Raw genomic sequence first — 22,267 nt, 5'->3', positions numbered from 1 at the left:
ACAGGCCAACAAGAGGTGAGGCTATACTGGATTTGGTTCTAGGTAATGAACCAGGCCAGGTGTTAGACTTGGAGGTAGGTGAGCACTTCGGGGACAGTGACCACAACTCGGTGACTTTTACTTTAGTGATGGAGAGGGATAAGTGTGCGCCGCAGGGCAAGAGTTATAGCTGGGGGCAGGGAAATTATGATGCAGTGAGGCATGACTTAGGATGTGTGGATTGGAAAAGCAGGCTTCAAGAGAAGAACACTAATGAGATGTGGGGATTGTTCAAGGAGCAGCTACTACATGTCCTCGATAAGTATGTACCAGTCAGGCATGGTGTAAAGGGCCTTGTGAGGCAGCCGTGGTTTAGTAAGGAATTGGAATCCCTTGTGAAAGGGAAGAAGGCAGCATATGTAAAGATGAGGCGTGAAGGTTCAGTTGGGGCGATAGAGAGTTGTAAGGTAGCCAGGAAGGATCTAAACAGAGAGCTAAGAGAAGCGAGAAGGGGACATGAAAAGTCTTTAGCTGGTAGGATTAGGGAAAACCCAAAGGCTTTCTATAGGTATGTCAGGAATAAAAGGATGACTAGGGTAGGTATCGGTCCAGTCAAGGATAGTAGTGGGAAGTTGTGTGTGGAGGCGGAGGAGATTGGAGAGACACTAAATCAATACTTTTCATCAGTATTCACTCAGGAACAGGACACTGTTGCTGATGTGAATATGGAGTCACAAATGATTAGAATGGATGGCCTGGAAATATGCAGGGAAGAGGTTCTGGGAATATTGGAGAGGATGAAAATAGATAAGTCTCCTGGGCCTGATGGCATTTACCCTAGGATCCTATGGGAAGCTAGGGAGGAGATAGCAGAGCCATTGGCCTGGATTTTTATGTCGTCATTGTCAACGGGAATAGTACCAGAGGACTGGAGGATAGCGAATGTGGTCCCCTTGTTCAAGAAAGGGAGTAGGGATAGCCCTAGTAACTATAGGCCAGTGAGTCTGACTTCAGTGGTGGGCAAAGTCTTAGAGAGAATGGTGAGGGATCAGATTTATGAACATCTGGATAGGAATAACGTGATTAAGGATAGCCAGCATGGTTTTGTGAAGGGCAGGTCGTGCCTCACAAGCCTTATTGAGTTCTTTGAGAAGGTGACTAAGGAAGTGGACGAGGGTAAAGCAGTAGATGTTGTGTATATGGATTTTAGTAAGGCGTTCGATAAGGTTCCCCATGGTAGGCTAATGCTAAAACTACGGAGGTATGGCATTGAGGATACATTAGAGGTTTGGATTAGGAATTGGCTGGCTGGAAGGAGACAGAGGGTAGTAGTTGATGGACTATGTTCATCTTGGAGTGCAGTTACTAGCGGTGTACCACAAGGATCTGTTTTGGGACCATTGCTTTTTGTTATCTTTATAAATGATCTAGAGGAAGGGCTTGAAAGCTGGGTAAGCAAGTTTGCGGATGACACAAAAGTCGGTGAAGTTGTGGATAGTGAGGAAGGAAGTGGTAGGTTACAGCGGGATATAGATAAGTTGCAGAGCTGGGCAGAAATGTGGCAAATGGAATTCAATGTAGCTAAGTGTGAAGTCATTCACTTGGGTAGGAGTAACAAGAAGATGGATTACTGGGCTAATGGTAGGCTACTTGGTAGTGTGGATGAGCAGAGGGATCTTGGTGTCCATGTACACAGATCTCTGAAAGTTGCCACCCAGGTAAATAGTGCTGTGAGGAAGGCATATGGTGTACTGGGCTTTATTGGTAGAGGAATTGAGTTCCGGAGTCCTGAGGTCATGTTGCAACTGTATAAGACTCTGGTGCGGCCTCATCTGGAGTATTGTGTGCAGTTTTGGTCGCCATACTATAGGAAGGATGTGGAGGCATTGGAACGAGTGCAGAGGAGGTTTACCAGGATGTTGCCTGGAATGGTAGGAAAATCTTATGAGGAAAGGCTGAGGCACTTGGGGCTGTTCTCATTGGAGAAGAGAAGGTTTAGGGGAGATTTGATAGAGGTGTATAAGATGATTAGGGGTTTAGATAGGGTCGACACTGAGAACCTTTTACCGCTAATGGAGTCAGGTGTTACTAGGGGACACAGCTTTAAATTAAGGGGTGGTAGGTATAGGACAGATGTTAGGGGTAGATTCTTTACACAGCAGGTTGTGAGTTCATGGAATGCCCTGCCAGTAGCAGTGGTGAACTCTCCTTCTTTATGGTCATTTAAGCGGGCATTGGATAGGCATTTGGAAGTTATTGGGCTCGTGTAGGTTAGGTAGGATTCGGTCGGCGCAACATCGAGGGCCGAAGGGCCTGGACTGCGCTGTATCTTTCTATGTTCTATGTTCTATAAGAGGGACCTTGGAGTGCATATGCACTGGTCCATTAAGGTAGCAGGACAAGTGGATAATGTAGTTAAGGAGGCTTATGGTATCCTTGCTTCTATTACTCAAGGCATAGAATTAAAAGCAGGGAGGTTATGCTGGATATACAAAACATCAGTCGTACTACAGATATTGTGTGCAGTTCTGGAATCCACATCACAGGAATGATGTGATAGCACTGGAGAGTGGACAGAGATGCTAATACCAGGATCTTGCCTGGGCTGGAGAGAGATTGGGTAGATTGCAATTGTTTTCCTTACAGTAGAGGAGATTGAGAGGGGACAAGATTGAGATATACAAAATTATGAGGGGCATAGACAGGGTAGACAGGAAGAAATGTTTCCACTTGATACAGGGATCAATGACCAGGGGCACAGAAGTTGTGAAAAACTTTCTCACCCAGAGGATGACGGAAGGAGTTCTTAACTCACTCCCTGTGAGGGTGGTAGAAGCAGAAACCCTCATAACATTTAAGTAGTATTTAGATGTACACTTGCAATGCCAATGAATACAAGGCAATGGGTTAGGTGCTAGAAAATGAGATTCGAATAATTAGGTGGTTGCTTTTGACAAGCAGAGACACAATGGGCTGAAGGGTCTATAGGTCTCTTTGACCATAATCGTGTTGGGACAAATGTACTAGCAAATCATATAATCAAGGCTGTAGACAGGGTATGAATTAAATAGCAAGGAGAAGGTTCAAGTTTCACACAGAGGTAGATTTGGAAAGAGAAGGGACAAGGCAACAGTGTAGAAATGTAGGTAATGATAACTAAAACGTGATGAGAAGGGACAAAGCATAAAATATAAGACTGAAGAGAAAAATGGTAAAAAGGACCGAATTAAAGAGTCTTTATCTGAATGCTTGTAAAATTTGTAACAAGATGGAAGAATTGATAACATAAATGGAAATAAAGGAGTATCTCGCCATTGTTGAGATATGGTTCAAAGTGCTGAGACCTGAATACTCAAAACTATTTCATTGTTTGGAAAGATTGAAAGGTAAAAAACAAGGAAGTGAAGTAGCTATCAAGGAGGAGATCAGTTGTGAGAAAGGATTTTAGTTCAGAGGAGCAAAATGCATTAATGTGGGGGGGGGAGAAAGAGACAGCTAAAGTTGGAAGGCTCCTTCATAGTAGATATACATTAGGGCTTCTCAATCTGTGGGTCACGACCACCAATGCTATTGCTAGTCATTCATTCGCCAATCCATTCACACACTCATTTTCTTAGGCCCGGGAATTTTGCTGATTAATATCACTTAAGAACCATTCCCAATGGCTGTGATGGTGTAGGAAGGAAAGAGTTAGTTTCCTTAGACATTAAGACTATTCCTAAGGAGAATGGGATCGGTGTATGCTGGATGGGTTGTAACACGGCAGGATCAGGTCAAATATCTTCACACAGGCATTTGCTAGTACTGTTTGGGAGGATTTAAATTACAGTGGCTGGGGAATGGGAACCTGAGCAGGGAAACACGAATAAGGGAAACAAAGATAGAAATGAAAGATGGCAAAGTAGAAAACAAAAGTGGAAGATACAGGAAACAGAAGCTAGCAGCAACTGGACTTTAGTACAAAACACATATAAAAACGTTAAAAAAGACAAGTGCTTTATCTGAATGCATGGAACATTCACAAGAAGGATGAATTGACAACACAAGTAATTGTAAACAGGTACAATATAATTGTGATTACAGAGACTATGGCAGCAGGGTGGCCAAGAACATCCAGAGGTATTTATTTATATGAAGGACAAAAAAAAAATGGAAGAGGAGGTGGACTATGTTCTTATTCAAAGATGAAATCAGTGCAATAGAGAGATTCATGAGATTGGAGAGATTGGATCACCTGGAGATCAGAAGAGAGGGCATCTCATTGAACTATGTAAAATTCTACTTGGTTGGACAAGCTGGATGCATTCCAGACTTGTCTTGGATCCAGGAAAAGGAATAATAGGATACACAATAAGCCATTTCAGATTGAGATGAAGAAAGTTTTCTTCACTCAGAGGGTGGTGAAGCTTTGGAATTCTCTACCATTGAAGGATATGGGATCAAGTCACTGAATATACTTAGAAACAGATTTTTAGAGGCTAAAGCAGCAGTATGGTGTTGAGATAGAGCATCAGCCATGATCATGTTGATTGGTGAAGCAGGCTTGATGGACTGCTTTGGTCTACTTCTGCTTGTAATCTCTATGACTCTAAGAAGGTACACCCGCCCAGTTTAGCACTGCAGCTATCCCAAGAAGTGCTGCTTGTGCAACCAATGCTTCTCATGACCACCCTGTTACAACCCTTCACACTCGGGCAGCAGCCTGATCTTCATTCTCACTTGATGGTCCAACTCTCATTCTCGTTCCCACTGTTGACAGGCCACTTCTCATGCTCTTGCTAGACAGCAGCCCCTTACTCTGACTCCCTGCCTTAGCACGCCCATTATCAGTCACTATTGAGCCCATTGACAGCAAATGGGGAAAGAGAAATATCCTCTCAGTGGAGGTGCAGATCCTTGCAAAATTCTCCACTCTCAGTTAACCATATTTTATACAATGAATTGGAAGATCAGACAGGACCCTGCAGTGGGCCACATTTTGTTCACAGATTGCCTATTGGAGAAGCTTATTCTACCCTGAAGAATTTATGCCTCCTTGTTATTGATTCTCCATTCCTTCCCTTTCCAGAATTTGAAAGAGTTTTATTCAATCCCTTTTGTGTTCATGAATCCAGAGCTTTCCACTGGAAATAAAATGTCTCACACAAGTGAATACCTGGTTGACATCATTCTAATTTATAGTTTTATTATAGTATCAATATTCCATTGTTAATCAGGTATTCATGCTGTGTGCAAGACAGCAAAGTCTTGTTAACCTTAGGGGATAGGGGCACAGACCTCACACACATTTAACATAAAACTCAGATACATCTCCAATGTACCACGAAGGACCACGCAATCAAACCGGACAAGTCAATGGGAGAAAAGGGGCTCTGGGGCTGACCTTGCAGGTATGCAGATTCGCAGGGAGTGTACCAGCTGATAACAAGGTGTAAGTGTATTTTAATTGCGATATTAATCAAATATCTTAAATATTTGCTGCTTTATTTAAGCTTCAGAATTTCAAGTTTCCTTTTGCATCTCTACTTCCATTTTCAAAGATCTAATTCTGTCCCCTTGATTGTTCTGTCCCTTCAGGAGATATTTACACTCTATGGTCTTCTTCCCCGAAGCATACTGTTCCAAATTTACGTAGGTTTGAACTATATTACCATATATTAACCAGCTTGAAGTCTGTTAAAATCTTTCACAATATGTTATTCTCTCATTGGGTAATTAGCCATTTCACCTAAGATGCCAAAACATGTTTGTGCAGGCAGAAAAGAGTTTCAGGCATTGAGATTGTGAGCAACAGATGAGAAATACATTATTTGCATACTATGAAACATTCAACTAATTGCAGTACATGTTTGAGTTACAAGAAATATACGACAGAATAAATGACATTGTTAAAATTTCAAAATATTTCCAAAGTACAAAATTGTTGCAGGCATATAACTAGTTCTTCATTTAAAAAGATTAAAGAACCTATATTAACATTACCTTCTGTACAATATGCTGACAAATCACTGATAAATAATTCCCTTACTAACATACACTAGAACAGTAAGCAAATATTATTTTTTTAAATTTTGTGATATCCCAAATTAAAATATATTCTCTGTTCATTGGATTATTCTGACAACTGAAACTTAAAAACTCCAAAGTACATTATTCAGAACTTGAAAATATCGGACATTTCCCAAAATGATTACAATATTTTATTGTAGCAGACAGGAAACTCTTCTATGCAAATTTTTGCAAATCCAGCAAGAAATATTCAAAGTAGTTATGTTCACCTGGTGTTTTTGTATTCTTTACTTTCAAACTTAACACACTCTGAGTTAATCATGTGAAAAATAAAATTTGAATTTGTCCAATTTTTTCTTCTTCTGGAATAAACTGTATGCAGTGATTAACCTTCAAGCACAGGTCACAGAAACATGTCTTCAAAATACTCATCAAATTCGTCCTCCCTGCAGATGAAGAACAGGGTATGCTTTAAGTTTCCATATTACAACTGAATCTTTTATGATATTTCTCATGAACAAGGCCCTCTCTTCCTATACCTATAACCTCCACATTATTTCTTTTCAACTCTTCATTGATCTGTGTTTTCTATGCTTACTTACACTCTTTCACGATAGTGCCTTTCTCCAACTCTCTTGCTTGCTCTTTCTGCAGTGCTTCTGTCTCTTGGTCACCTCCCAGTCTCCAACTGTTTCTTTTCTCTGGTACACCTACTTGTCTGTCCTTTCCAACTTTCACTGTTTCTCTCTATATTTGCAGTCCTACCCATTGCTTGCTCCTTTGAACACAAACATTTCTCACTTCTCCCAGTGAAATCTGGAACCAGATTTATACTGACTCTAGCAGGTGCAGACCATAGTTGAACTGATCAATAGATAGGAGGAATGGGAGCAAAAGAGTCAGGGTATGTGACTTGGATGTAGTGATAGCTCAGGCAGAGAGAAAGCACATATTATGCATCATCTCAGACTGGATAAGCTTACTGTAGATTTCAACTGGGATCTGGAATCCTGGGCCATAATTGTGTTACACTGTTAAAAACAAAACTGGTGTACTCACACAGACAAGGAAGAAACTGGCGAGTTGTAAAGCAAAAAGGAGTCCAGGACCTGGGGCTACCAGTGGATATAGGAAGGAAGAGGTAAAACTCACATACCCAGACTGATAGGGCGAGCAGGGAGGGATCGGCATCTAGCATTGCTGTGTAATCAAAAGGAGGCTTGGCCATTTGAATCCAATCCATAATTGAGGAGCAAGTGGTTTTACACACCAAGCCTGTCAGTATATGAACAGACAGGTTGGTTTGATCAGCGGTTTGGGATTGCGATGAGGCTGTATTTGATCAACAGACAGCAGTGTTCAATGGTCTTAAGTCAGACCATTTGGATGGGGAGAGACAAACAGCTGAGATTTTGAATCCAAGTAGGAAATTTGTCCCAACTGGCATATAGCAACATATTCGCAATCGAGAACATAGCAGGTTCCCAAGATCCAATGATGTTTGGAAACAATAAACAATTTTTGATAAAGATGGATACACACCAACTGCAATAGTTTTCTTTCAGTTTAGTTTATTAGGCTGCTTAGGGAATGATGGATTAATTTCTATGGTTGGATGAAGGAAGTCTAGAAAGTAGTCAACTTTTTTTTCTCCATTCATCAAAATTGACATTCTCGGATTAGTCACTGAACAAACCAGAAGAAATAATAATTAATTAAACCTGTCTTAAGGGACCTCTCCTATGAAGAGACCACAGAGGCAAAATTCCTTGATATTTCCCTTTCTGCACCAGGCTCATCTCCAAATGTCTACTCTCTGCTCTTTAATCTCATTTTGGTGTCACAGTTTTATGGGTGTTCTTCCTACTGTGACATTTCAGTTAAAATAACAGCTTTGATGTCTTTAGTGCAAGTTATGCCTTTGACGTATTTCTTCCAATAAAAACATGGCAGCACTAAAATGGTTGGCAATTATTGATAAAAATCTACCAATCCACTCAGGAAAATTGTTTCCAATTAGAAACAATGTTTATACTAAAGATTATTGGAATCAAGGATATATGTAGAGAAAAGACAGGAAAGTAGAGTTGGAGGTTAATCAGATCAATCATGGTCTCATTGAATAGCAGAGTATACTCTCTGGCTGAATGGCCTACTTCTGTTCCTACATCTTAGGGTCTGACACGTGAAATTTTACATTAAAATAATAATATTCAGCTACTTACGCCTGGCACAATGTTATGCATTGCACTAGAATTATCGACTTTTGTTCAAAGTACAGATTCATTAAGTTTTATGAGTGAAGAAAAACATACACAATCTGAGGCCATACACCTGAAGGGATAGACAGTAAGTCTCAGGGGTTAATAGCTTATTTTTACATGACATCATTTCATCTGCATGTGAGGGGCAATTCAGGATGTAATGATTCTGCACTGTTACAGAGCTCACATCCTTTTTAATTATTACAGCCACTGAGCGTTTTATAACCCTTATTTTGCAGATAGATGATAACAGAATTTGGAATGCAATGTTAGCAATAGTTCCTAGCTTTTCAACATATATAACAATCTGGATACAAAAACACACCTGGTCTTAGTTTCAAAATCTTGAGCTGGCCCCTTCCAGTATTCAGCCTCCGAGGGGTCCTCTGCGTCTGGTTTATCTTCTGATTCTGATTTAACAATTATATTTCATAAATAAGTGCCATAACACAGTTGTCACAGTTCAATAACATATCAAGAAAAGCATTTCAAACAAATGAAAAAAGTAATAGGAAATATCTTCATCCCTGTCTGCTAAGGAAGAGGACGCTGATACATTACCAGTGGAAGCAGCCATGGCAGAGTTACAGATTAGGTGAAGTTAACAGGCACGATGCGCTGCAAAAAAGGTGACTATGCTTAGAGCGGATAAATTCGATGTGGGCAAATGAGGGAGGGCGATAGTGGAAGAAACTGACATAATATTCTATTCTTCCCTAAGTGTGGAAGGTATGCCAGAGGATCGAGTGTGGAACATGTGACACACATAGTTCAATAAAAGGCCCGAGGATAGACAATAACTACATTCCTTGTACAAGATTTTAGAAATACGAATCAGAGCAAAATACATTGATAGGCTCTTTAAAAGAGGTGATAATGAAATGTACAAGGGAAGAGGGAATTACCATAATTATTCCAGAAATGAGGAACTGATTTTAACAACAAAGTTATGTCAGAGAAGATAGCTTTGCTCTACTTGGTGTAAGGAGATTGAAGATTTAATAAAAGTGAGCAAGCTTATTACAGGTTTGAATAAGGTAGAAAAGGAAAAGTACAAGGACTAGATGACGCAGTGATAAGATTTTAGGTGACAAATGCAGCAGGGAGGGAGCTGTGAGAAAAAGAGCATTTTTACTTAATGAATAGCAATGATCTAGCATTCCCTACGCATAAGGGTGGTGGAAGCAGAAACAATGAGTTCTGAAAGAAATTGGATGGACACTTGAAGGAATTACATTTTCAGAACTCTGAACTCTGACTGGATTGTTCTGCAAAGACCCAGTATAGACTTCAGGCATGAATGATCTCTTGTGCCATAAATGACTATTTCCTAAAAAGGCAGAACGATTTGAAACTTTTTATTTTATGGCATCCATTTACTCATAAGAGGGAAATTGCTAAAAGATTGTTTGTAATTGTGATCTTGATACAGTCTGATGTACTAGAGAAACAAAACTGAAGATCCAATTCCATGTGAAAGCACAGGAAGTAAATCAGACGCAAGTTCACTTAAAGAAAAGCACAACGTGATTGACACAATCTAATTAAGTGGATTGGCAAAGGAACATGTTCCAAAATGATTAATATTCCATGCTGAAGAACTGCTAAAGCTCTTTATTAATAAGCAAACTGTTCGCTAGGAACTGGTTAAAAGATAAATGGAACAATTCTATAAGAATGTTTACTGTCACAAATTTTACTAGAAATCACACTAAGCAAGAACATTTTACTTCAAAATGCATTGAAAGTTAGCATGCCGGGCGATTTGGAAAATATTGTAAAACTGACAACTGCTGCCCTCAGTCCAGACCAGTTTGCAGATAGCACCATAAACTTATGTATGTTTTTAGACTCACCACAGGATTGTCAATTAAAACTACTGGCTTCAATGCTTTATTGCAAAACAACTTTGTGATGTTTCAGAGTAGCCATGTAATGGTGCTATAGCAATCTCACCCTAACCCTCAGGAAGGGGGCAGGGCAAAGTGGGGCAGGAGAGAAGGGGAATGGGGGAGGAGGGAGACAGGGGAGAGATTGGGAGTGGTGGGGGGGGAGGGGGGAGAGAGGCTGATAGGGAGTGGGGAAAGGAGCAATCGGAAACAGAGGAGAGGTAAACGGTGCATAACCTGATTGAGCTTTTTTGAGCAAGAGACAAAGATGATTGTCGAGGACAGGACAGTGGATGTTGTCTACAGGGACTTTAGCAAAGTCTTTGACAAGGTCCCTCATGGCAGGCTGATACAGAAAGTGAAGTCACATGGGATCATTGGTTAACTAGCAAGATGGATACAGAATGGGCTTGGTCACAGAAGAGAGTGTCATGGTAAAAAGGTTGCTTTTCTGACTGAAGATCTGTCACCAGTGGTGCTCTGCAGGGATGAGTTCTGTGATTGTTTGTAATACATATATAAATTACTTGGATGAGAATTTAGGCGGTCTGATTAGTAAGTTTGCAAACTCCACAAAGATTGGGAGAACTGTGGATAATGGGATTACCAGAGGGTAAAGCGGGCAGAGAAATTGAGATGGAATTTAATCTAGACAAATGCCAGGTATTGTATTTTGGAAGGTTAATGCAGGAGTGAAGTACACAGTTAATGGCAGAACCCTTTGAAGCATTATCATACAAAGGGACCTAGGTTTTCAGGTCCACAGTTCACTGCAAGTGGCAACACAGTGGATAAGGTGGTCAAAAAGGTGTCTGGCATGCTTGCCTTCATCGGTTGGGGCATAGAGTATAAAAATTGATCTGTCATTTTGCACCTGTACAGAACTTAGGCTACATTTGGAATACTGCGTACAGTTCTGGTCATCATACCAGCAGAAGAGTGTTGGGACTTTGGAAAAGGTACAGAAAAGGTAGTAGCTCTGAGGAGAGATTGGATAACCTCAGTTTATTTTCACTTGAATGCTGGAGGCTGAGGGGGTGGAGCTGATAGGAGTTTTCAAAATATTGAGGCATGGATAGAATGGATAGATGGTGTCTTTTTCTAAGGATAGAAATGTCAATTACTTAGTGAAACAGAATTAAGGTAAAAGAGTTGGGGAGTATAAAGGAGATGCGAGAGGCAAGTTTCTTTACAAAGATGGTGGAAGTGCATTGCAGGCACTTACCAGAGAAGGTAGAGGAAAATACAATAGAAATGCTTAAGAAGCATCTTGACAGATTCATGAATAGGCAGGGAATAGAGGGATACTGTATGTACAGAAAGGGGCTTTTAGTTTAGAGAGGAATCATGGGTCAGTGTAGGCTTGGTGGGCTGAATGACCTGTTCCTGTGCTGTACTGTTCTTTGTTCTTCCTTCTAAGGGAGAGAAATACTACAAGGTCATCTGAAATCAATGGTGAAGGGACAATCAATGAGGAGGGAAAAGAGAATAGGTTATGAAATTGAAGTAGGGGTTGAATCACAGAGTACAGTCATAGAGATGTACAGCACGAAAACAGATTCTTCTGTCCAACACATCCATGCTGACCAGATATCCTAACCTAATCTAGTCCATTTGCCAGCACTTCTAAACCTTAAACCCTTCCTATTCATATACCCATCCAGACACCTTTTAAATGCTATAATTATACCAGCCTCCACCACTTCCTCTGGCTGTCACTGCACAGGAGACCATTCAGTCCATCGTGCCTCCATCAGGTTTCTGAGCTCACTTACTTCCAATGCATTGCAGACCTGAGCTACTCGCTGTGTGAAAAGCTTCTCTCCTTGCATTGCTTCTTTTAGAATGCACAAAGACCATTTCCTCTGGTTCTTCAACTGCTTTCCAGTGAGAGCAATTTCTCCCTATTTTGGTTTTGGAAACTTTCATCAAATCTCCTCTTAGCCTTCTCCTCTCCAAAGGAGAGGGTCCCAATGTCTCCAGTCTTTCCTCAGAACTGGAAATGTCTCATTCCTGGAACCATTCTCATAAAGCTTTGCTGCACTCTTTCCCACTCATTCACATCCTTCCTAAATGGTGCCCAGAACTATAAACAATACTTCAACTGAAGTCTAACCAGTATCCAACCTAAACAAGCTTCTCATAACCTCCCTAATCTTGATTTCTATGCCTCTATTTATGAAATCTAGTACTAGTATTATATACTAATCTATAATAATGTATGTTTTATTAACAGCTCTGTCAACCTGTCCTGCCACCTTTAATGACCTATAGACACATCAAGATTTTTCTGCTTCCTCAAACCATTTAAAAAAGTACACTTTATTTTATACTGTTACACCATGCTCTTTGTACACTAGTGTATCACCTCACACTTCCCCACATTCAGCTCTGCCATCTATCTGCTCACTCCACCAACTTGTCAATGTCCTTTTGAAGTTCTACACTGCCTGCCTCACAGTTCACAACTCAGCTAAGATCTGTGCTGTCTGCCAACATTGGTATTCTGGGGACAATATCAAAGTCTGGATGAGTTATATACTGAAGGAAAAGCAAGGGTCCCAATACTTACTACTGGGAAACTCCACTACAAACCTTCTTCTCACCCCAAAAAATATTCATAAGATCATAAGAAAAAGGAACAGGAGGAGGCCATTATCTCTTCGAGCCTGCTCTACCATTCAACAGTAACACAGTTGATCCGACACTCCTTCTGTCCACTTTCTTATCCTTTCCCAATAACCATTGACTCTCCAATGATCAATAATTTATATCAGCCTCAAGCATAGAACTCTCTCCCCATGTGTGTCTGTGGAAAGGAGCTCCAAATACTCTCAGACCTCATCAAATACATTCCTCCTTACCTCAGATTTAAATTGTCACCCCTAAATTCTGAGACTATGCCCTTTGGTCCTTGATTCTCCCATGAGGGGAAGCATCCTCTGGGCATTTACTCTGTCAAACCTCTTAAGAATCCTATATGTATCAATGACATCACCTCTCATTCTTCTAAATTCCAATGAGTAGAGTTAACCATTAACCATTTCTCTCTCTATTCTATCCCTTAGCTAATTTTGTATCTATGTTGCGATTGAGCAGGAAAGGCAAGAGAAACAGGAGTGAGGAGGAACAGTAGATGAAACAAAAATACCCTGAACACAGACAAAAGTGAATAAAATCTAACAGACCAACAATAATTTATTTTATGATATGCATATCTTAGAACTCGCACTGACTTTTCATTATTTTTATTATTTTATCAATTTTGGTTTGGAGCTGAGGAGGACTTGTGGAATTTGGGAAACAGCTCATGATAAAAGAACAGACTAAACATGTGAGGCCAGGCATGAAGGTTAATTTCAGGCTAATTCTTATCAAAAGCATTCCTACAAACACAGTGACCCCAGAAAGAGCATTATTTTTAAACAGATAGCAGAAGTTGGCTTTTGAATAGGTCAGTACTAGAGAATTGATTCACACAAGTCTGGAAGAGACTGTGTTCAAGAAAATAGTAAATTTTGAATGGTAACTGACACCTCAGGAGAAGACTGTTAGTCTATCAGGGGTTAATTCAAGGGTAAGTGCTAGTCAGAATACCAGGTGAAAACCTGATCATGGTAAATTACATGTTTAAATCATGCAGTAGGACTTTGTTTCAATTCATAACCTTCCAAATCAGATCAGAGTCTGCTACTAAGGAACCAAAACTGTTTTCTAAACTCAAATTACGTTAATAGATTGAACCCTCAAGATTTTGTTGAAATGAAAAATAACAAGAGAAATTGTTGACACCACTCAGCTCGGCAACCATTACAGCATTCTCAGTATTTTACTTTTGCTCTGGTGAAATCAATTTACTTCTATCTATGCAAATAAGAGCCACAAAATGATAACTAAAAAGACTCAATGCTTTAAATTATATACTAAAAGGAAAAACAGCCATAGGGATCATTGCATCATAGCGGGCAGGTATTGCTTATGAAAAATTACCTTGGTCAGAATCAAAGTTTTCTGTTCTGCTGGATTTTCCTGTAAATATAAAGAAAGCACCAACTCGTAACCAATACATTTGAAGAGATAAAGGGCAAAACAGTTTCTCAAACTAGAAATGACATCTTTAATCCCACTCTGAACTGTTATTCATGATCTGACTTTCCCTGAAGAGAAGAGATACTTTAATAGTCCCATGTTTTACAATGATTCTGGTAACTGCATGGACTTTGCTGTGTGTGGGTGCTGCATCCTTCACTGACTACTACAATGTTGTCATTAGAAATGAGCAACCATGATTTCTTTGCAGTTTCTATTTGCCTTCAAGTAAGCTGAGCATAGTTCCAAAATGAATTTGCAAGGCTACTGCCTAGGAACCTAAACTTGGGCAATAGTGTTACTGATCGAGAACATGTTCCCATTGGAAAGGACATCCATTTTGCTCACGTAGACTACAGCATGGTGCCTTTAGATCAGGTAGCCTCATGGATATTAATGCAGTCTATTAAATGACCACCATAAAAGAATGTGAATGAAAGTATTATCTTGACTGGACAATCAATCTGTCAGCAGTCTGATACATTTGTGGACAGCAAATTGCTTGTAATATTGCAAGAATCCAAATACGTGAGCCATAACTACCAGTGGTGGTTCGGACCCCAGTGTGGAAACTATCTGCAGATGGCACAGCCCATATAAAACTTCAATTATACTGTGTTTTTGTACAATATTTTGTCAAAGGATTACTTTGTCACCTACCCTTGCTTTTACAACTATGCTTCTCAGTGGTCTTGGTTCTTTTTTCTGCTGGGACTTCATGGTGGTGCTCCTCCTCTCCAGGTTTCCTTTTTATTGCTTTCACTTCTTTCCTCCTTCATCAAATTTTAATAATACAGTAATATTAAATTGTAAACATACTGATGTCTGCAATATTTTACATACATGAAAGGAAAGCTACATGTATTCACACACACAGTTCTTTTTTGCTAGGCAGAACGATTACGTCTATACTACAGTGTGACTTTTTCACTAAGTGCAATATAAACAATCAATCCTTGTTGCAACCCCGACAATACCCTGACCAGAGATAACTTGCCTGGTTTGAATTTAAATCAATTAACTATCCCTGATCTATCTGCATGCAAACCACAGCCCAGTCAGTCAATCAGGATTCTTTTCTTGAACTACATAATTTTTTGTTTCTTAGCTGAAGTTTTTTTTTGCATTTCAATCTTGATGAGTATAAGATGAAACATGTAAACTTCATTGCACTTTTCAGCAATGCTTTATGTCTGTCCTATCAAACAATTAGCTTTAATTAAGAGAGATGGAACTGTGGCGGAAAATAAAATGCTAGATGGAAACAGAAGTGGGTAGCAGCTGGAAGCTCAAGAGAATACACTCATACTCAATGGGAAGAAGGCAAAGCCAGATGCAGTGCATCAGGGATTTGTAGGATAATTAGGAGCAAGGCAAAAGACAACAGACCTTTACAGCCAGCTTTACTACATTATTTAAAAGCAACTGAGCAGCTGTTGCTGGAAGCTTAAAAAATCCAAGCAGCTTTACTGTCTATAAAGTATCTATGGGAAATTAGATTATTAGAAATGATTCAAAGTTCATAATTTGCAATAAGTGAAAAGTTACAAGCCTAGAAAAAAAAATCAGGTCACACTTCAGGTTTGAGGGGAAAAACAAGAAGCAAAAAATTCAACCATATAGTAAAAGGCATTCCATGAGAAAACACAATTACATTGTGTAATATCCAGCTGTTTGAAAAGAACATTAGAAATGTTAGTTGTGGGGTGCAGCAGTACAAAACTGAAGTATTGCAGAAAAAGACAGAATTTGAACGTTTTTGTGTTGCATGCATCTGGACAATTTTACACTTACATAAAGGGAAAACAAACTTATTTAAGTATTTTGTTGAGAACAGTGTTCAGCAAGTGGACTCTGATTGGTAGATACGCTGTCATGGAGAATACACCAGTTAGATGATGACTGACAGTTAACTGCCAAATTTCACTTAAATTAAAACCAGGCTGGTCGACTCACAGTGTCAAAACATTAGCCTGAGAAACAAACTAGAGAATGGTTGTTTTATTGAGTTGAAACAGGCATAATGTGTGTTTATCTTCTTTGAACATTTATACACGTTGCTTCTAGTCTAACCAAATACAGAAAACTGCAAGCCCAAATGACAATTTTAAATTATTGTATTATGAAATTTTTTTTTAGAACATGTTGCATAACTGTGGAATCCCATCTAATGTTAGACATTGCATTTTGAGGTTGCAATTATAGTAGGGTGCAGATAGTCAGCACCTTGCTTAGTGTGAACAACAGAAGCGGAAGTCTACCAGTTTTTAGACATTTGGCTGTCATGTTTGGAATCACATTGGCAATTAAATTCATATACAACATTACTCATTGGTGCGATTGGCAGAACCTTTGTTTTTTGGATGGGTGAACACCACTCTGCTTGTGGTGCTAGAACTGTTAATTGTGAACACCATTCATATTTATCTGCAAAGTAGCAACATGGAACAGCTAGCTGCTGCAACAACTGAAATACTTCACCTTCAAGAGTAAACTGAGGTAGCCTGGGCACTTTTCCGGACCAAAGGTGAGGACCTTGAGCCCTTTCATGAGCTTGCTCATGTTCAGCAATAAATTTTCTCATCAGGGCAGCATTATCCTGGAGGATGGCTTTAACGCAGTCTCTTCCAGTAAACAGTTATGCCCCATGATGGCGACGTTAAGGCCAACTGTATAGCATGCTGATCTGTAGGAATCCCAACACACTGACCAATAAAGGTAACTTATGATAAATGGTAGTGGGGAACACCCTAGATCATTTCTCAACAGAAAAAGGCGATCATTTGATTGCTGCAATTAAAATATGAATTTGATCATACATCAGAGCCTAGGAAGACATGCATGGAAATTTTATTCAAAGTATTTATCGAAGTATGCAAGGAATAGAAGATTAGATGACATATTTCTCATGAAACCTGACTAAGATATTTGCAATAGCTCAGCCTGGGGGAGATCCCACGGCAACACGACCTATTTGGGCTTATGTGGCATTGTTAAAACAGAATTCAACTGCGTAGGTTGCAGAGGTCGTAAGTTTAATGAATATGAATTCACAAAACAATGGCAGATCTAGACTGTTACAATAATGCTGCAGTGCAAATGTCTCTGGGATCCTTGAATATGTACTTTGGTGAATAGGCTAAGAATGTCAAAAAGAGCAAATAGAGAACGCATTGCTATCAATATGCAAGTCCTGTATTGTATTCACAAATGTGAAAGACTACATATGTGTAAAATCTTGGTTTACTAAAGAGAAAAAAGATCAAGTCAACCTGGTTCAAGAAAACATTTTTTTGCAATTTGTGGTGAAAATATTTCAGCACTCATTATTAATGGACAGATAGATACTTGTAATAGCTAGCTGTTACAGATCTGTGGGATGGTAGGGGAGCAGTAAGGGGAGGCAGCCAGTGGGACAGTGAGGGGAGCAGTGAGGAAGGTGGCCAGCTGTGAGGCCAGTGTGGCAGTGAGTGCAGCAGTATTGAGAGATGTGGATGAAAGGAACAACGGGCAGTACTTCTGGTTCCAATGCCATGTGGGCACACACAATGACTATATCAACACCATTGGCACCAAATTCCTTTTCAAGTGCACTGACAGGGGATCCAATTAATCAAACCCGTCTATGTAATAATTTTAATTTACTACATAGATAGCATTTTATATTTTTATTTACAGATACAGATACTGATTTAACACAGGATGTACAAGTAATTGTTTATACTTATTTCAATTGACACTGTTGTATAAAATTTATCAACTCTGGCAATTTGTAAGCAGGAGGATTATATGGCAATTAATTTGCTTTATTTCAAGTGATACTGTAGGATTAGCTATGTTACCTGTGGTGATAGTTTAGTTTATAGGAGCATTCTGGACATAATCCTGTGAAGGAAATGTAATATTTAATTAAAATAGAACAAGAAAAATGTGATATTCCTGTCAAATAGAAAATTTAAAAAATTCACCTACATGGGTTGACTAAATAGTCCTTAAGTTCTTAACAATTAATGTTATCTATTGTCCTATAACTCGTATGAATTTGGAAGGCAAGGCCACATTGTTAATCTTTTCTGGTATTGACAGTTAATATCATAACATTTTAGCAATTTAAATTCAAATTTCTAATAGTTAAGAGCACATAATTAGCTGATCAGCAACAGCTTTATTTCCAGATCTCAAACTAGACAAATAAATTCTTGATATATCCAAATGTGGGACAAAGTGACAAAGATGTGACTTACTCAGTTTTACAAGGGCATTTCTTTTCTCCCCTTGCTCAATATAACCAAAGTTAACTTCCCAGCTTTTCAGTCCTTCTTTCTCATCACAGTGTTTGCTACCACAGCAAAACTGACCTGAAATGGGGGAAAAGAAAATTAAACGTTAACTCTTCACAGAAACACTGACTTGGCAGTATTCTGATTCATTGTTGTCTCTTACTTTAGGCATGAGGCAATATCAATATTCGGGTTTTGGTTTATAAAATTACAATGGGAGTGAAAAATTTGAAAAAAAGTTACGTTGTTTCCATAACTGAAAACTATCAGTTATTTTTTGATAGTGTATCTGAAACAATTACTAGAACATCTATTTTAAAACACATGGTGTTACCTTTGTCATGATGCATTGTTTAGATGCTCCAGAAATTATGGTCATTCAGATTTTGTGTAAATTCATAAAAGTGCGTGAATGCATCATTAAGAAAGCATTTTTCTGTATTTTTACAGCCCAGAACAAAACCAGTATGATGAAATAAATATTACTAACCTCTAGTTTAAGATTAAACATTTATTTAATAGTATTTGGCAGGTCCTATGGGATCATGCTCCTGTGACCCTCTGAATTCAATTTGCCCCAGTTTGACTTTGCCCTATTATAGAAACTGCAAGCTGCCAATTAATGGTTTGTGCCTGTCCTCAGATGTCTCGAGCCCCAGCTGTAAATCTTTAATTCTGGTCTAAGAACTACAGCCAGTGCAATTTCAATATCTTGTTAGGTTTACCATCACATTTTTATCCCCAAATCATGTAATGGTGATCTTACTTAATCAATTTCCCAAGTTTATTGAAATAAGAAGTTCATGTAGTGCAGCCACTTTAAGGAAATGCAAATACAGGAGTAGTTGAACAATGTGATATCAAGTTAGGGTCTACCTTTAAATAAAACTATGCAAACTTAAGAACTTTGGACTTGTAAAATTGTAATGCACACAACACAAAATAAATGCAGTGATATAAACTCATTTAAATTCACCCCAATAGTTATAATTTCTCAGTACAATAAACCCAATTCTGGTCATTCTTCTACTCCCACACAATGTAATGATTTGTGATTTTTGAAATGACTGAGCCAAATCAGGAGCATAGAGTTTGGTGTTTCACTGTTCATAGTTCAATATATCTTGTTTATATGAAGATTGTATCCAGATGGATGCAGATTTGAGTAACCCATGTGAATTTTGTTTTGCATTGATAATTGTTTCTGGATACAAGTGAAAGTAAATGATGATATGGTTCAAATCTGAACACAGATGTGTTATAGTCTGTAGGGCACAATCTACGGGACCTTTCTAATAACTTTGTTTCTATAAAATTCATTTATAGGAGGGGACATATTTTGCTGATGAGCTGTGACTGGGGTTATCTTACCATAGTGTACAGATGTAGATCATGTTGGAAGCCACCCAGGCTGTCTATCTTGCTAACCTGTCTTTCTGACAGATGGTAAAATATTGATGGTCAAAATGCAATGTTTTCGAGCTATTGTTGGAAGTGCTAGGATTACACATAAACAAAGTATAGTAAGATACTTACAGCACAATCATGTAAAATAATAAAAAGTTGAAAAATTTGATAGAGGTTTTAGCTATCTATCTGATAGCATATAAAAGTCTAATAAACATAAAGGCAGTAACCTCAGTAAACTTCTGAATAAAGTTAATACTAGTACACAGGCAGTCCTTTTGTTTTTCTTTACAAAACTCAGCATTTTTGGACACAACCAAAGTATGTTGAATAGTCTGCTATTTTAAGCCCAGATTGAGGTCTTTCAATAAAACAGCTACTAGATTAATCAAGTTCAAATAATACAATTATCAAGTTTCTGAGATGTTTATATCTTGAGTCTGTACCTTTCAAATTAAGTTGATTTAAGGTGATTTTGTACCTGTTCTGAAGTCTTCCCAACTTTAGGAATGGGTGATTTGATTATTAAACATGAAAAAAACTCTTAAATGATTCAACTAAGATGAATAAACAAAATATTTACACTTGAAGGCAATGGCAGTCGTCTCTGACAATACAATGAGTAAACCTTGAGTCTCAAGTGTCAGAAATGTGTTGTTAGTATTACATTATAAAGTGTACAAGATTAATGCGTTTGATGTGACCATGGCAAGAGGGCAGGAACAAACATTTTTGATATCAGGTTACAGGTTTCCCTATAAATCAGTGAAGATCTCAGGCAGATAGCAATTTTATTTACTGCGGCCTTCAGCCAGTGGAGAGGCAGACAACAGGAGATAAAGGCACTAGGAGTAAAGAAAAATCATGCAGAATCCAGGTGGGAGCTCAGATTGAAGACATCAGATTTGAGAGGACTTAAAGGAGGCTGAAAGATTTGCCTAACTCAAGTTAGAAGTCAGATATCTCCTGAGCAACTTTCACAGCAAAAAGTATTCCCGGAATTAAAAATGCCCTCTCCAAGAAAGGCAAAAGGAAGGAGGCCATGAAGAGCTGGGAATAATTTAACCTATCCATGCCCCTCATTATTTTATAAACCTCTAAAAGGTCTTCCCTCAGCCTCCAATGCTCCAGAGAATACAGCCCCAGCCTATTCAGTCTCTCCCTATACCTCCAACCCTGGCAACATCCTTGTAAATCTTTTCTGAACTCTTTCAAGTTTAACAACATTTTTCCTTTAGCAGGGTACCCATAATTATGGACGATTAAGTGTTCACCTATGAGATAGTACAATGTGCAACCATAGCAGGAAATTTTCAGTCATTTTAAAATTAAATTGGGAATCTTTCTTTCTGTATTTAAAGTACTATCACCGACAAGACTGTTTAGTCAATAGTATTTTCTCATCCTTTGCTACAGTAATTATAATAAGTCATGAAATTTTAATACTTTATCCTTTCAGCTCTAATTTGGAAGACTGAATTTCTTAAATTGTCTGTTCCTATAAAAACAATAGGCACACATTAGATTAACTTAGAGGGAATCAATAAGCAAATGTTCAGACTTCCATAAGACCTCACATATCCGTTAATGCTCTGATGGAACAGAGTCTTTGATCAGATGGGCCAATGGACTGAGGAGTGGTAGATGGAGTTTATGTGAGGCACAACATTTTGGTACAGCAAATCAGGGCAGGGTACACTTGGTGGGAAGGTCCTGGAGACTGTTGCAGACAAAAGGGACCATGGAGTGCAGGTTCACAGTTCCTTGTAAGTTGAGTCACAGGTGGACAGGGAGTGAAGGTGGTGTTTGGTATGCTTTCCTTTATTGGTCAGCACATTAAGTATAACCAATGGGAGGTCATGTTGCGATGTACAGGAGACTGGTTAGGACACTTCTGGAATACTGCGTACAATTATGGGTACCCTGCCAAAGGAAAGATGTTGTTAAACTTGAAAGGGTTCAGAAAAGATTTACAAGGATGTTGCCAGTGTTGGAGCTAAAGGGAGAGACTGAATAGGCTGGGGCTGTTTTCTCTGGAGCGTTGGAGGCTGAGGGGGGATCTTATAGAATTTTACAAAATCATGAAGGGCATGGATAGGGTGAATAAACAAGGTCTTTTCCGCAGAGTGGAGGAGTCCAAAACTAAAGGGTGTACATTTAAGGAGAGTGGGGAAAAGATTTAAAAGGGACAACGTTTTCACACAGAGGGCATTGCATGTATGGAATGAACTGCCTGAGGAAGTAGTGGAGGTTGGTATAACTATACACAATTAAAAGACATCTGGATTGGTATACGAATAGGAAGGGTATTAGAGGATTATGGGCCAAATGCTGGCAAATTAGGGTAAGA

General features: G+C 38.9%; 1 protein-coding gene across 1 annotated transcript in view; it reads right to left on the bottom strand.

The window, feature by feature from the left end:
• Window positions 1–5,147: 5,147 nt before the first annotated feature.
• Window positions 5,148–22,267, bottom strand: part of fra10ac1 (FRA10A associated CGG repeat 1) — a 37,907-nt gene continuing 20,787 nt past the window's right edge. The window contains exons 9-14 of the mRNA XM_060842377.1: window positions 18,475–18,588; window positions 18,073–18,115; window positions 14,891–15,003; window positions 14,132–14,170; window positions 8,578–8,662; window positions 5,148–6,434 (exon numbers count right to left, since the gene is read on the bottom strand). Coding sequence (XP_060698360.1) covers window positions 6,392–6,434; window positions 8,578–8,662; window positions 14,132–14,170; window positions 14,891–15,003; window positions 18,073–18,115; window positions 18,475–18,588 — 437 coding nt within the window. The 3' untranslated portion in view covers window positions 5,148–6,391. The remainder of the gene's footprint in view (window positions 6,435–8,577; window positions 8,663–14,131; window positions 14,171–14,890; window positions 15,004–18,072; window positions 18,116–18,474; window positions 18,589–22,267) is intronic.

The sequence above is a fragment of the Hemiscyllium ocellatum genome, chromosome 22, assembly GCF_020745735.1.
Source record: "Hemiscyllium ocellatum isolate sHemOce1 chromosome 22, sHemOce1.pat.X.cur, whole genome shotgun sequence".
Taxonomy (NCBI): Eukaryota; Metazoa; Chordata; class Chondrichthyes; order Orectolobiformes; family Hemiscylliidae; genus Hemiscyllium; species Hemiscyllium ocellatum.
The sequence above is the reverse complement of the archived record's forward strand: the minus strand, read 5'-3'. Positions and strand labels throughout refer to the sequence as shown.